Source organism: Arachis stenosperma, chromosome 1 (genome assembly GCF_014773155.1).
Source record: "Arachis stenosperma cultivar V10309 chromosome 1, arast.V10309.gnm1.PFL2, whole genome shotgun sequence".
Taxonomy (NCBI): Eukaryota; Viridiplantae; Streptophyta; class Magnoliopsida; order Fabales; family Fabaceae; genus Arachis; species Arachis stenosperma.
Window position 1 is genome coordinate 122,529,178 of NC_080377.1, and position 16,923 is coordinate 122,546,100.

General features: G+C 32.0%; 2 protein-coding genes and 1 non-coding gene across 3 annotated transcripts; all 3 read left to right on the forward strand.

The window, feature by feature from the left end:
• Positions 1-511: 511 nt before the first annotated feature.
• Positions 512-619, forward strand: LOC130954889 (small nucleolar RNA R71). The gene has a single exon (XR_009076471.1). It is a non-coding gene; the product is annotated as a small nucleolar RNA R71 (small nucleolar RNA).
• A 5,624-nt stretch (positions 620-6,243) lies between these two features.
• LOC130935916 (pathogenesis-related protein 2-like) lies at positions 6,244-7,030 on the forward strand. Its single transcript, XM_057865846.1, has 2 exons — positions 6,244-6,501; positions 6,576-7,030. Exons 1-2 carry the CDS (start codon positions 6,324-6,326, stop codon positions 6,869-6,871), a joined length of 474 nt encoding a protein of 157 aa, XP_057721829.1. The 5' UTR covers positions 6,244-6,323; the 3' UTR covers positions 6,872-7,030.
• Positions 7,031-15,985: 8,955 nt separating this feature from the next.
• Positions 15,986-16,834, forward strand: LOC130940751 (pathogenesis-related protein 2-like). The gene is made up of 2 exons (XM_057868984.1): positions 15,986-16,246; positions 16,326-16,834. Exons 1-2 carry the CDS (start codon positions 16,069-16,071, stop codon positions 16,619-16,621), a joined length of 474 nt encoding a protein of 157 aa, XP_057724967.1. The 5' UTR covers positions 15,986-16,068; the 3' UTR covers positions 16,622-16,834.
• Positions 16,835-16,923: the final 89 nt, after the last annotated feature.

Here is a 16,923-nt window from a genome sequence, read left to right on the forward strand (position 1 = left end):
TGCTAAACCTGTTTCTTCCACCATTATTGTTGTTGAAACCTTGTTGAGGTCTCTGTTGATCCTTCCATGAGAAATTTGGATGATTTTTCCATGAAGAATTATAGGTGTTTCCATAGGGTTCTCCCATGTAATTCACCTCTTCCATTGAAGGGTTCTCAGGATCATCAGCTTCTTCTTCATATGAAGCATCCTTAGTACTGCCTGGTGCAGCTTGCATTCCAGACAGACTTTGAGAAATCAAATTGACTTGCTGAGTCAATATCTTATTCTGAGCCAGTATGGCATTCAGAGCATCAATCTCAAGAACTCATTTCTTCTGACTTGTCCCATTGTTCACAGGATTCCTTTCAGAAGTATATATGAATTGGTTATTTGCAACCATTTCAACGAGCTCTTGAGCTTCTGTAGGCGTCTTCTTCAGATGAAGAGATCCTCCAGCAGAGCTATCCAAAGACATCTTGGACAGTTCAGAGAGACCATCATAGAAAATACATATGATGCTCCATTCAGAAAGCATGTCAGAAGGACATTTTCTGATTAATTTTTTGTATCTTTCCCAAGCTTCATAGAGGGATTCACCTTCCTTCTGTCTGAAGGTTTGGACTTCCACTCTAAGCTTACTCAATTTTTGAGGTGGAAAGAACTTTGCCAAGAAGGCATTGACTAGCTTTTCCCAAGAGTTCAGGCTTTCTTTAGGTTGTGAATCCAACCATGTCCTAGCTCTGTCTCTTACAGCAAAAGGGAATAGCATAAGTCTGTAGACCTCAGGGTCAACCCCATTGGTCTTGACAGTGTCACAGATTTGCAAGAATTCAGCTAAGAACTGATGAGGATCTTCCAATGGAAGTCCATGGAACTTGCAATTCTGTTGCATTAGAGAAACTAATTGAGGCTTAAGCGCAAAGTTGTTTGCTCCAATGGCAGGGATAGAGATGCTTTTCCCATAGAAGTCGGGAGTAGGTGCAGTAAAGTCATCCAGCACCTTCCTTGCATTGTTGGCATTGTTGGCATTGTTGTTGTTTTCGGCTGCCATGGTTTCTTCTTCTTTGAAGATTTCTGTTAGGTTCTCTACAGAGAGTTGTGCCTTAGCTTCTCTTAGCTTTCGCTTCAAGGTCCTTTTGGGTTCAGGGTCAGCTTCAACAAGAATGCATTTATCTTTGTTCCTGCTCATATGAAAGAGAAGAGAACAAGAAAATATGGAATCCTCTATGTCACAGTATAGAGATTCCTTGAGGTGTCAGAGGAAAGGAAAATTAGAAGGAAGAGGTAGAAGAATTCGAACTTAGTCAGATAGAGTTCGAATTGTGCATTGAGGAGGAGTGGTACTCCATAAATAGAAGGATGTAAGAAGAGGGGAAGAAATTTCGAAAACTAAATTAAAAAGATTTTAAAAACATTTTGAAAAACTTTAATTGATTTTCGAAAATCAAGAGTGGGAAAGAAATCAAGTAAATTTTGAAAAAGATTTTGAAATTAGAAATCAAAAAGATATTATTAAAAACTGTTTTGAAAAAGATGTGATTAAAAAGATATGATTGAGAAGTCATGGTTTTAAAAAGATATGATTGAAAAGATATGATTTGAAAAACAATTTAAAAAGATTTGATTTTAAAATTAATGACTTGGCTAACAAGAAAAGATATGATTCAAACATTAAACCTTTCTCAACAGAAAAGGCAACATATTTAAAATGTTCAATCAAATCATTAATTGTTAGTAAGTATCTTTGAAAAAGGAAAGAAATTGATTTTGAAAACATTTGATTGAAAAGATATGATTTGAAAAAAATTTGATTTTGAAAAACTTTGAAAACTTAAAAAAAAATTGATTTTGAAAACAAAATCCTCCCCCTTGTGCCATCCTGGCGTTAAACGCCCAGAATGGTGCACATTCTGGCGTTTAACGCCCAATGCACTACCTTTTTGGGCGTTAAACGCCCAACCAGGCACCCTGGCTGGCGTTTAAACGCCAGTCTGTCCTTCTTCACTGGGCGTTTTGAACGCCCAGCTTTTTCTGTGTAATTCCTCTGCTGCATGTTCTGAATCTTCAGTTCCCTGTACTATTGACTTGAAAATAGAACCAAGATCAAATAAACAATGCATGCAAGACACCAAACTTAAATTTAGACACTAGACTCAAACAAGAAACATAAAATATTTTTGGTTTTTATGATTTTGAAATTTTTTTGGATTTTTCGAAAATTATATGGAAATAGAAAATAAAGGTTTCAGAATTCTCAATTTGGATTCCTGGAATCATTGCAATGCTAGTCTAAGACTCCGGTCCAGAAATTAGACATGGCTTCACAGCCAGCCAAGCTTCCAAAGAAAGCTTCGGTCCAAAACACTAGACATGGCCAATGGCCAGCCAAGCCTTAGCAGATCATTGCTCCAATAGCAAGATTGATAGAAATCAACAAGCTCTTGTGATGATAGGTTGAAACCTTGGTCCAATAAGATTAGACATGGCTTCTCAGCCAGCCAGACTTCAACAGATCATCATGAAGCACTAGAATTTATTCTTAAGAACTCTGAAGAAAAATACCTAATCTAAGCAACAAGATGAACCGTCAGTTGTCCATACACGAAACAATCCCCGGCAACGGCGCCAAAAACTTGGTGCGCGAAATTGTGATCACTACAACTTCGCACAACTAACCAGCAAGTGCACTGGGTCGTCCAAGTAATAAACCTTACGCGAGTAAGGGTCGATCCCACGGAGATTGTTGGTATGAAGCAAGCTATGGTCACCTTGTAAATCTTAGTCAGGCAGACTCAAATGGGTATAGATGATGAATAAAACATAAAGATAAAGATAGAGATACTTATGTATATCATTGGTGAGAGCTTCAGATAAGCGTATGAAGATGCTGTCCCTTCCGTCTCTCTGCTTTCCTACTGTCTTCATCCAATCCTTCTTACTCCTTTCCATGGCAAGCTTATGCAAGGGTTTCACCGTTGTCAGTGGCTACCTCCCATCCTCTCATTGGAAATGTTCAACGCACCCTGTCACGGCACGGCTATCCATCTGTCGGTTCTCAATCAAGCCGGAATAGAATCCAGTGATTCTTTTGCGTCTGTCACTAACGCCCCGCCTTCAGGAGTTTGAAGCACGTCACAGTCATTCAATCATTGAATCCTACTCAGAATACCACAGACAAGGTTAGACCTTCCGGATTCTCTTGAATGCCGCCATCAGTTCTTGCCTATACCACGAAGACTCTGATCTCACGGAATGGCTGGCTCGTTTGTCAGGCGAGCACTCGGTTGTCAGGCGATCAACCATGCATCGTGTATCAGGAATCCAAGAGATATTCACCCAATCTAAGGTAGAACGGAGGTGGTTGTCAGTCACACGTTCATAGGTGAGAATGATGATGAGTGTCACGGATCATCACATTCATCAAGTTGAAGAACAAGTGATATCTTGGACAAAGAACAAGCGGAATTGAATAGAAGAACAATAGTAATTGCATTAATACTCGAGGTACAGCAGAGCTCCACACCTTAATCTATGGTGTGTAGAAACTCCACCGTTGAAAATACATAAGAACAAGGTCTAGGCATGGCCGAATGGCCAGCCTCCCAAAGTGATCAAAAGATCTAAAGAACAAAGGATTCCAAAGATCAGAAGATGAAAATACAATAGTAAAAGGTCCTATATATAGAAAACAAGTAGCCTATGATGTACAGAGATGAGTAAATGACATAAAAATCCACTTCCGGGCCCACTTGGTGTGTGCTTGGGCTGAGCAATGAAGTATTTTCGTGTAGAGACTCTTCTTGGAGTTAAACGCCAGCTTTTATGCCAGTTTGGGCGTTTAACTCCCATTTAGGTGCCAGTTCCGGCGTTTAACGCTGGGAAATCTGAGGCTGATTTGCAACGCCGGTTTGGGCCATCAAATCTCGGGCAAAGTATGGACTATTATACATTGATGGAAAGCCCAGGATGTCTACTTTCCAATGCCGTTGAGAGCGCGCCAATTGGGCTTCTGTAGCTCCAGAAAATCCACTTCGAGTGCAGGGAGGTCAGAATCCAACAGCATCTGCAGCCCTTTTCAGCCTCTGAATCAGATTTTTGCTCAGATCCCTCAATTTCAGCCAGAAAATACCTGAAATCACAGAAAAACACACAAACCCATAGTAAAGTCCAGAAAAGTGAATTTTAACTAAAAACTAATAAAAATATATTAAAAACTCAACTCAAACTACTAAAAACATACTAAAAACAATGCCGAAAAGCGTACAAATTATCCGCTCATCAACAACCCACAAAATCCGAATAAGTTGTGAAAGCTCGGAAACACAACTGACTCCAATGTTATCATCATAGATAACCTCGGCAAGAATTGAGAATACCGAAATATGCTCCAACCGAACAATCTAAGATGCCTATATAAACAAATGAGCAACTTCGGAGCAAGTCAGGTTACATAACTCACTCTGATTTATTATCCTCATTTTTTCATAACTCATATTCTTACTTAAGCGTCGGAGTGCTTTTTGTAAGTGCTCCCACCGCGGTATTCCAGCTCAACTAACGTATAGCTCTTCCGCCTGAACTCGATCGACAACCGAAGAAGTTACTATACCTGGGCTACATGCTCACAGAACAATTGGTTTTGAAACCATTGAGATTACTATAAATTAAGATCCAAACCTATTATGTTTTGTTATTTTGTCAATTGTTGTGTTTATATTAAAATGAATTGAAAGGATGACCTATTTATTTTATAAAAATAAAGTGTATCATATATTTAAGCTTGTCTTTATATATATACTAATATGTTTAAGTGTACACTAAAATTAATTATTTATATAAAATATATATTAAAAATAAGTTAAATTATATATATATTTATATATAAATATATAATAATTAATTTTAGTATATGAATAATATTTTACATATATATTCATTTCTTTAAGTAGAAAGTAGTGAGGTTTAATTTGATCTAAACAATAAAAAATGAGGATGTAATACTAATGAAATAAAATATGAATTAATGGTCAAAATCTTTACCAAAAGATTATCCGTTAATTTGATTTTGAAAAGATTATATGTCTCAAATTTGTGTCCTACATAATATTTATAACAAATTAAATTGCTGTGTTAGTTAGATAATAGAATTATAGAATTTAACTTATTTGGTTCATTAAATTTTTTCTGAAAAATCAACATGCTAAACCGTGTGAATCCTTACTGATTTAATCAGTTTTCCGGTTAGCAATCGATTTATCTATTTTTTTTTAAAGATAGAAAGAGTCGAACTCGTAAATTTTAAGTGAGTATAAAAAAATTATGTCATTTGAATTATAGTTTATTCTCATCAATTTATCTAATTTTTCAGCAATAATTTAATGCAAATATATTTTTTATAGAGCTGAATTGGTCAAAAGACTCCTTTTGGTTTCATTCTTAAAAGCATGATTTTTGGGACCAATTTAAAATATAAGTTATGCTACGTATATATTAAAGTACAAAATATATGTTGAAATATAAATATATATTAAAAATAAATTAAATCACATATGTATTTATATATAAATACATTGGTAACTGATTTTAGTGGTTATTTTTATTAAATAGCTGATTTTGTATACAAATAGTATTTTTATTAAAATATTTAATCTTTTAAAAATCAAAATCACGCACATACGAGATCTTTTACTAACGGTTTTAACAAATAACCAATAAAATATATGTTTCTTCTTAAAGAGAAATAAGTTTTTCAATTCAAAATGTATATATGTTTAAGTGATTAACAGTTTTTTAGTTAATAATCTTATTTTCATTTTTTATTTTTCATTTATAAAAAAAGAAAATATACTTGATTAAATAATTTTCTACTTTATTTTCTTTATGTCAGCTATATGTCGTTGTATATAACGTTAACGTATGATTAATGAGGACTAATACGCAATATAAAAAAAATGTTAGATATTTAGTAGAATTTATTATTTTTTATCAATAATTAGTCAATAATATTTAAAAATATAGACTAAAATGATATGATTAAATTGCTAAATTAAAGATATTAAAACAATTATTAAAAATACTAAAAGAATAATAAATTTTGATAACCATTTAATTTTTTTTCCTTAGAAAAATAAAGAAATGGAGGAAACAACAAAGGCTGTTGTGTGGTATGTTGACATTGTGGTTTGTTGGGCACACAAGAGCAGAGAAGAGATGACACCACCACATCCCACAGGGCAGTGCCTATAAATACAACCCACTACTCCTCTCTTCTTCATCAACCACACACTCATTCTTAATTACTTTACATTTTCTTCTTTATCATCGACATATATTCAACAAGCATGGCCGTCTTCACATTCGAGGATGAAATCACCTCCACCGTGCCCCCTGCTAAGCTTTACAATGCTATGAAAGATGCCGACTCCCTCACCCCTAAGATTATTGATGACGTCAAGAGTGTTGAAATCGTCGAGGGAAACGGTGGTCCCGGAACCATCAAGAAACTCACCATTGTCGAGGGTCAGTAAACATAATACTATATATATATATATATATATATATATATATATATATATATATATATATATATGCAGATGGAGAAACCAAGTTTATCTTGCACAAGGTGGAGGCAATAGATGAGGCTAACTATGCATACAACTACAGCGTTGTTGGAGGAGTGGCTCTGCCTCCCACGGCGGAGAAGATAACATTTGAGACAAAGCTGGTTGAAGGACCCAACGGAGGATCCATTGGGAAGCTGAGTGTGAAGTTCCACTCCAAAGGAGATGCAAAGCCAGATGAGGAAGCCATGAAGAAGGGGAAGGCCAAGGGTGAAGCTCTCTTCAAGGCCATTGAGGGTTACGTTTTGGCCAACCCTGCTCTCTATTGATTACAAAAACCAAATTTGTGTGCTTCATTTCTAATAAGCGTGCCCCCTTAATTTTTTTTTTTACTTTCCTTCCTGTGTGGCACCGCATAGTAAAATTTGAGTCTTTGTAATTTGTATCCCACTTCATCAATATAAAAAGAAAATACTTTTTTTTTTTAATTTATTTGTTAATGCTACTTAGCCAATTTTTTCTTTTCAATTCTTTTTCTTCTTTTTATTTATTTTCGCCCTCCGTACTATATATGACTGTCCATTATTGGTTGACGGAGTCATATATGAATTCAACCACGTTACCGATAGATCTCATTAAGACACTTTGACAAGCCTGTTGAACCTAAGCATAGATTGAGAAAACTCTTAAGAGTTCCCTCGTTTGCAGAGGAATGAATAGAATTTATTTGATATTAATTGAGCTTATATCACATATGCTTCTTGTGCGAATTGAAAAGAAATGATCCTAGCCTTTTTTCTTTTTTTCTCCCCCTAAAGAAAGAGATTTTTATTCATAATGGAATAAAAATACAAAAGCCTAAGTGTTGGGTCAGAACACAGAGAAATTGGAGGTCTTCCAACTTCCATCATTATTAAGCAAGCTGCTACGCTGTTGTCGTGTTGTTCATCTTCTTCATCTTCTGTCATTCCATCCTCTTGTCCTGTGACTGCTACTTGCTATTGTTATTAGCCTTCACCAAAAAAAAAAAAAAAAGAATTAGGCCATAATTTAATTTGACATTCTCATTATTTATTAGAGCAAATTTATAAAAGTTGTGTATAAAATAAATATTAGCCACAGAAATAGAATATTTTAAGTTGGTTTTCTAAATTTCTTACTATATTTTTTCCCACCATAATTAATTACGTGAGTATAAATAATAATATTGAAGATCATCTACATTAAGAAAGGATTTCTGTATGTTTTGATAAGTCGAAAAATTAAATTGTTAGGATCAAATCTTCCCAATACACACAATGGATCCAAGATGACCAAAACCTAATTTTTTTGTTATTGACTTTTATGAACTCAGTTTTCAAACCAAAATGATTAGATGTGCCTATAGCTATTAAATTTGGCATAATATTGAGTCTTATTTTGAGGAGTCAACGGTCAAGCAATTGAAGGCACAACTCTAGAATATCAAGATACACAATCTTACCGCATCAGAGTATATTTCTAAAATCAAAACGATTGCAGATTCTTTTGCAGCTTTGAAAAAGCCTCTCAAATAAAAAAAACAGGTTAAATCTATTCTTAAAGGACTTAATGAGAATTATCAAATGCTTATGACTACTGTCAATTTAAAACTAGAAATGTTTAGTTTTTGTGAGCTTGAAACTATGCTGCTAACTCATAATGAAATGCTTGATAAGTATTGAAAGCCAGAAAATTTGGTGATGCAAGCGAACCTCACACAAATTTCCTTTCCATCCATTCCAAATTTCAATTATGGAACTAGAGGAAGACGACTAGACGAGGAAGAGGAAGACATACAAACCAGAGGGGGAAGGTCCTTCTATACTTCTCCCAGACCTCAGTGTCAAATATTGGCTGTGTTGGTCACATTGCTTGGCACTGCTTCCATCGATTTAACCAAGAACTTCCACTCCCTTCTCAGTCTCAGTCATTCAGGCCACACACGTATGGTTTTCACTCTACATCCCCCTCTTCATCACAAAACACTTTCACAGCTTCCACTCCTCTAACACTAGTTCCATCTTTTCATAATCCACAAGCCTTTCTTGTTGCACCATCCACCATATCTGATCCAGCATGGTATCCAGATATAGGAGCTTCGCATCATGTGACTCCAAATCAATCTAATTTTCTTTCTTGCTCAGAGTATAATGGCCCTGATCAGGTTTAAGTTGGCAATGGTTCAAGTAGCTCTATATCTCATATTGGTAGTTTATTTTTGCATTCTTTGGATTCTAAACAATGGTTTCCATTACAACAGCTCATACACATACCACACATCACTAAAAACTTAATAAGTGTATCCAAATTTACTCAAGTTAATTTTGTTTATTTTGAATTTCATGCAACTTATTGTGTTGTTCGTTGTTAGTTCATCAAGAGAGTTCTTCTACAAGGTTTTAAAAGAGGAGGTCTTTATCAGTTTGTGAATGTTTCTATGCTTCAATCTTCATAAGTCATTAATACTCCTTATGTTTTTCTATTTTCTATTCTAATTTTGGTCTATGGCACAAATGCTTAGGTCATTCTGTCACCAAAACAGTTCAATTAGTTCTCAATCAATGTAATATAGCTTATAATAATTTTAGTTTTGATTTAGTTTCTAAGATCTGTAAAAATTGTGCTAAAACTAAAATGCATAAACTGCCTTTTTCTGATTCTAATACATCTTACGATGCACCTTTATAACTTGTTTATAGCGATGTTTGGGGCCCTTCTCCTGTTGTCTCTCATCTTAGTTATTGATACTATGTGACTTTTATAGATGCATTTAGTAGGTATACTTGTATTTTTTTGCTTGTTAATAAATCCCAGGTGTTATATGTTTTTAAACAATATAAAAATCTCATGAAAAATCTTACTAATTGTAAAATTAAAAAACTCCAATATAATAATTGAGGTGAATACAAATATCTTATTTTTGCTAATTTCATTGCATAAGAAGGCATTTGATATCATTTTTCATATCCTTATGTTCTTGAGCAAAATTGTTGTGCAGAGAGGAAGCATAGACATCTCATTGAAATGAGTTTGTCTATGCTATCCACTGTGTCTATGCCTTTAATTTATTGGGATGAAGCTGTTATTACCTCAATATATTTAATTAATAGATTACCTACTTCTATTTTGGCAAATAAATCACCATATGAAATTTTATTACATTAGAAACCAGATTATAATTTTTAAATTTTTTTTTACTATTCTTGTTATCCATTGCTGCGACCTTATTCTAGTACTTGAATCTAGATTCCACAAATGTTTTATTTTTAGGCTATGCCACAACTTATACAGGCTACAAATGTCTTGATTCTACTGGTAAGATTTATGTATCTAGGCATGTAAAGTTTAGTAAATATGAGTTTCCATATCTTGAATTATTTCACAAATCTTTTTCTGAGAACTCTTCACAGGTTCCTAACAGTAATGATCAGATTTAAGCATTATTTATCCTTCAATAGTTCCTGTTTCATTATTACCAAATAATAATAATGCTACTACTTCTATTGATAATTGTGCTGTTAGTTTTGCTTTTCAAAATGACATTGTCACTGCCAATCATAATTTCAATGCTTTTTGTACTAACAATCATCAAGATTTTAATACTAACCTTAACAATCAACATTCTAATTCTTCTCCCTTAGTTAGAGTTAAGCCCCACTTTGGTCCCTGAGATTGGCGAGTTACACTGATTTAGTCCTCGAAATTTTAATTGCACTAAATTAGTCCTCTAGATTAGAAAAAATGCACCACGTTAGTCTTTCCCCCTTTTTTTGTCACCGAAGCACTGATGCCGTCAGTGATGTAGCCAATTCTTGCCACCCTGGATACAGTAACAGTTAGATGATATGGCATAAAATTTGATTAGCTCCAATTTGGTCATTGTCCTTTTTTATATCTTAAATTGCTTCCCTTACTTCTTTTTCCTATTTTTTTTCTATTTTTTCATCTCCTTACTCGTTGTGCACCCTTCTGATTTTAAGATCACGATTGCAAATGGAAGCCAGAGCTCCATACGGTCCAATTAAAGAATCTCATAATAAGTCAAGTCAAATTAAAGAATCTCATAATATTCATCATATGGCTACCAGGTCTAAAATTGGACATTCTAAACCAAAGATCTATACTGCTACTGTTAACAGTACTTCTCATGCAGATTATATACCAAAAACTTTCGAGGTTGCTTTAGTATTTCACATTGACATAGAACTATGATTGAAGAGTATAATGCTCTTATGAGAATAAAAACTTGAGATTTAGTTTCCAAACCACTGAATGCCAAAATTATTGGCTGCAGATGGGTTTACACTATTAAAAGGCTACCTGATGGGTCTATTCAAAAGTATAAAGTTAGATTAGTTGCTCAAAAATTTCATCAGCAAGAAGGATTTGATTTTGAACAAGTTTTTAGTCCAGTTATTTCACCTACTACCGTTAGACTAGTTTTAAGTATAGCTCTATCTAAAAATTGGGTTATTAGACAATTTGATTTCAATAACACTTTTTTAAATAAGGATTTACAGCATATTATTTACATGTCTCAATCTATTAGTTTTGAACAACATAGTGATACTCATGTTTGTATGTTGAACAAGTCCCTTTATGACTTAAAGCAAGCCCCAAAGAAATGGTTTCTGAAGTTAAGTAATACCTTGAATCAGTTTGGTTTTAAAAGTGCTAATTCTGATACCTCTTCATTTATTCGAAGAACTATAGATTCTTTAATTTGATTTATATCTTGTGTTATGTCGATGATATAATTGTAACTAAAAAGAATTCTACTCATGTAAATTCTATGATTAGGCAACTTAATCAGATTTTTTCTCTTTGAAGAATTTAGGAACTTTGAGTTATTTCTTGGGTGTTGAAGTCCAACATACAAGTAATGGAGTCTTATATTTGTCTCAAACGAAATATATAACAGATTTATTGTCTAAAGTAGGCATGAGAGAGGCTTCTCCTATGCCAACTCCAATAGTTTCTTCTTTGCAGTTTTTGTCTTCAGGTGCTGAAACTTTTGAAGATCCAAAATTGTTTAGAACTGTGATTGGTTCCTTGCAATATCTTACCATCACTCGACTAGATCTCTCATTTGTAGTTAACAAAATCAGTCAATTCATGCATGCTCCTCTTTTTCCTCACTGAAAAGTTACAAAGAGGATCCTCAGATACTTGCAAGGAACGAAGGAACTTGGCTTGGCCTTTCATAAATGCGCTGACATAAGGCTTTATGCGTTTTCAAACTCATATTGGGCTGCTGACATTGATAATAAAAGGTCAGTATATGAATTTTGTGTCTATTTTGGGACTAATTTAGTGTCTTGGTCATGTAGGAAGCAGTTTACTATAAGCAAAAGTTCTATAGAGGAAGAATTCAGGAGCTTGGCGTCTTGTGAAGCTGAATTGGTCTGGCTACAAAATATTCTTCATGAACTAGATGTCTCTCAGCTGACTCCTCCTACGATTTAATGTGATAACTTGAACATCGTTCTCCTTATGCATAATCCAATTCTCCATGATAAGACGAATCATTTTCAACTTAAAGTTTAGCTCATTAGAGATAAGTTGAGGAACAACTCTCTACATATTGTGCACATTTCAAGTGCTGAGTAGATTACACATATCCTTACCAAGCTTATATCTGTTATTTCCTGTGAGAAATTGAGGATCAAACTGCGAGTTGCTCTTCGACCATATTCGAGTTTGAGGAAGTGTAAAAGAGAGAAAAGATAAAGATTCTAAATCTTTATTCATAACAGAATTATAGAAGTAGTTAGTTTGGTTTTATTTTGTGGTATATTCTGTTTTGAGTGAGTTTTGGTGTAAGGCAGTTATACTTATTTTTGTCTTGTTTATATATAGAAGCTATTGCTGTAACTTTAGAAGTGTGAGTATATTCGTTCTCTCTTTATTTTTTTCTTAATTTTAGCTTCTACCTTCTATTTTTCTCTTCTCAATCTTTTCTTTCTTTCTTTCTTTGGTGTTCTGTTCTCTCTTGTTCAAAATTCACAATTCTAAAATGAAAAAGTACGAGGAACCAATGGAATAGTTGTACAACAATAGAGGTTTATAGAGTATTAGAGATATAACCATTAGTGTTACATTTTCCCATCAACTGAAATTTTTAGGATGAGTGTTATCATGACATGGTATTAGAACGTTAGATCCGAAAGGTCAAGAGTTCGATCCTTTATAAACCCCAAAATCAGTTTAAGCTTTTGGAAAGATGTTTATTATCCCTAATACTCAAATAGTTATTCTAAATAGTATAGGAGATGTTCATTTTGTAACTCAATAACTCATTATACACATTATATAAATAGTCTATTATTATCTCCCTAACGAGACTCTTCTAAAACTTTTTAAAATTTCATTATAAAGTGATCACTTACATTTGTATCACTATAAATACTTCACTAACTCAAATAATTAAAGTGCAGTTTTAACACACACTACTCCATTAAAATACCTATTATTTTTGTCATCAGAAATTCTTGTAGGTACTACAGGGCGAAGTCTTTTCTAGAGCTTGTATCTCTTTCACAACAAACTCAATCTTTGCAAATAGTTTAGTCAAATATTTCGGAACAAATAGTAAATACTATTTTTGTTATAGTAAATATTATTTTTGTTCTCAACATTTATGTTTTATCTTAATTTCATTTTTAATGGTTGATTTTAATTTTAGCCCGAATTAAAACTTTAATATATTTTAATTATACTTATTAATTAGATAACATATGACATGACAATCATCTGCTGATATATCATTAAAACGTGGATTGTTGTCATACGTTAGTAACACATACATCAATATATAATTACCACATTAGTATTTTCACTAACGATGTTAATCCTTAAGGATATATTTGAAATGCTAGAAAAAATAAAATTAATTAAATATTAAAAATATTTTTAATTTTTTTTAAATTAAAAAATACATATTTTATCCTTAAATTTATTATAGATTAAAATATAATATATCCATAAAAGTCATGTGAAATAATATTTGCTTTTGTGTAAATATTTTTACTTTCTTATAATATAAAAAAATCTTTTATCTTCTCTACTTTATATTAATAATTGCTAATACTACGAATAAAAAATATATGAAATAAGCATATACATAAAAATAATATATATAATATTCTTCGAAAGTAATTATTCAATACTATTCATTTGGATTATATTAAATCAATTTTAAATAGTTGATGATCTAAGATCCAATTCAATTTTGTGGTTTTGACCTTTTGTTAAGATCCAATATAATTTAGAATTTTGTAATTCTAGTTGAATTAAGTAATCAGGTAGAATTAGAGGATAGTACTCGTGTTAAACTTAAAGAATAGGTTTTAGATATGGGGGTGTTTAATTTAAAATTTTGGGTCTAGAAGGGCGTCTAAAAACTTTTGTGCCCGCAATACACTGCATTATTAAATTTCTTTGAACCATTTAATACTAATAGTCTAATAGTAAACAGTACACTTTCGTTGAACGACTTATGGATAATCTTATAACTTTTCTGAATTTCCATTCGTCCAAATCGCAATGTTTGACAAACTCAAAAAAGAAGTCGTGGATGTAGAAAAGATTATCTAAATGAGAATTTTACACAATATTTAATTATGGTTTTTCATTGTAACGAAAAAATTTATTTAATAATTTATAAATTAAATTTATAATTTTAAGAATTTTATTTGTATATGATGATAATAAAATTAGACACTCTCCTATATATATATATATATATATATATATATATATATATATATATATATATATATATATATATATAAGCAATTAAATTTAAAACTAGAGCATATATTATACAAAAAACAAGCTAACAAAACCACTACTAGTTATTGGTTTTGAAACCATTGAAATTACTAAAAGTTAAGATCCAAACTTATTATTTTTTTGTTATTTTGTCAATTGTTGTGTTTATATTAAAATTAATTGAAAGGATGACCTATTTATTTTATAAAAGTGGATCATATATTTAAACTCGTCTCCGTATATTAATTATGTTAGGTATACATTAAAATCAATTATTTGTATAGATACATATTAAAATATATATTAAAAATAAATTAAATTATATATATATATATATATATTAATTAATTTTAATAATTAATTTTAGTGTATAATTAATATTTTTTTACATATATATTCATTTTTCTATGTAGAAAGTAATGAGGTTTAATTTGCTTTAAACAATGAAAAATGAGGATGTAATACTAATGAAATAAAATATGAATTAATGATCAAAATGTTTACTAAAAAATTATCCGTTAATTTCGTTTTTGAAAGATTATATGTCTCAAATTTATGCCCTACAAAATATATATACAAAATTAAATCGTTCCTTCTGTTAGTTAAATAATAGTATTTAATTAATTTGATTCATTAATTTTTTTTCTAAAAAATTAACTTGTTAAACCGTGTGAATCGTTACTAATTTAATCGGCTTACTGGTTAGCAATCGATTTAACTAAAAAAAAGTATAGGGAGTCAATGGAATATTTGTATAATGTGTATAATTAAGGTTTAGAGATGTTCGATTCAGTATTAGAGATATAATTATTAGTGTTACTTTTTCCTATCAGTTTAAACTTTTGGAATGAGGTTATTCTGAATAATATGAATGATATTCATTTTGTAATTTATATAGCTCATTGTATAAATATTTTATTGGCTCCTTAGCAAGACTCATTAACTAATTTTCCAACAATAATTTAATACAAATATATTTTTTATAGAGCTGAATTGGTCAAATGACTCATTTTGGTTTCTTTTTAAAGTCATGACTTTTTGAGACCAACTTAAAATATTTAATCTTTTAAAAACCAAAATCACGCACATACGAGATCTTTTACTAACGATTTTAACAAATAACCAATAAAACATATGTTTCTTCTTAAAGAGAAATAAGTTTTTCAATTCAAAATGTATATATGTTTAAGTGGTTAACGGTTTCATTTTTATTTTTTATTATAAAAAAGAAAATATACTTGATTAAATAGTTTTCTATTTTACTTTCTTTATGTTAACTATATGCCGTTTGAATATAACGTATGATTAATTGAGAAGTGACGCAATAGATAAAAAATATTAGATGATTAGTAGAATTTATTATCTTTTATTAATAATTAGCCAATAATATTTAAAAGTATAAATTAAAAATATATTATTAAATTATTAAATTAAAAATATTAAAATAATAATTAAAAATACTATAAAAAATAATAAATTCTGATAACGATTTAATTTTTTTTTTCTTAGAAAAATAAAAAAAATGGAGAAAACAACAAGCCCTGTGGCATGTTCACATTATTATGGTTTGTTCTTTGTTGGGCACACAAGAGCAGAGAAGAGATGACACCACCACATCCCACAGGGCAGTGCCTATAAATACAACCCACTACTCTCTCTTCTTCATCAACCACACACTCATTCTTAATTACTTTACATTTTCTTCTTCATTATCAACATATTTATAACAATCATGGCCGTCTTCACTTTTGAGGATGAAATCACCTCCACCGTGCCCCCTGCCAAGCTTTACAATGCTTTGAAGGATGCCGACTCCATCACCCCTAAGATTATTGATGACGTCAAGAGTGTTGAAATCGTTGAGGGAAACGGTGGTCCTGGAACCATCAAGAAACTCACCATTGTCGAGGGTCAGTAAACATACTATATATATATATGAGATAATTATGGGTTGTGAATTGTAATAATAATAATGATATATATATGCAGGTGGGGAATCCAAGTTTATCTTGCACAAGGTGGAGGCAATAGATGAGGCCAACTATGCATACAACTACAGCGTTGTTGGAGGAGTGGCTCTGCCTTCCACGGCGGAGAAGATAACATTTGAGACAAAGCTGGTTGAAGGACCCAACGGAGGATCCATTGGGAAGCTGACTCTCAAGTACCACTCCAAAGGAGATGCAAAGCCAGATGAGGAAGAGTTGAAGAAGGGTAAGGCCAAGGGTGAAGGTCTCTTCAGGGCTATTGAGGGTTACGTCTTGGCCAACCCTGCTCTCTATTGATTACAACAACATCATCAATAATTCTGTGTCGTTCAATGTTGCATGTTTCTTGTGCCAACCAAATTTGTGTGCTTGATTTCTAATAAGCATGCCCTCTTTATTATTATTATTTTTTTTTTTACTTTCCTTCCTGTGTGGCATCGCATAGTAAAATTTGAGTCTTTGTATCCCACTTCATCAATATAAAAAGTTAGTACGTTTTTTTTTTTTGAATTTCTTTGTTAATGTTACTTAGCGAATTTTTTCTTTTCAATTCTTTTTCTTGTTTTTATTTATTTTCGCCCTTCGATCAGTATTAGACG

Bases quoted from the DNA above. Each gene is read 5' to 3' on its own strand.
- LOC130935916 (XM_057865846.1), top strand. From the start codon at position 6,324: ATGGCCGTCTTCACATTCGAGGATGAAATCACCTCCACCGTGCCCCCT. The intron at 6,502-6,575 runs GTCAGTAAACAT...ATATATATGCAG, and splicing joins GAAACTCACCATTGTCGAGG to ATGGAGAAACCAAGTTTATC.
- LOC130940751 (XM_057868984.1), top strand. From the start codon at position 16,069: ATGGCCGTCTTCACTTTTGAGGATGAAATCACCTCCACCGTGCCCCCT. The intron at 16,247-16,325 runs GTCAGTAAACAT...ATATATATGCAG, and splicing joins GAAACTCACCATTGTCGAGG to GTGGGGAATCCAAGTTTATC.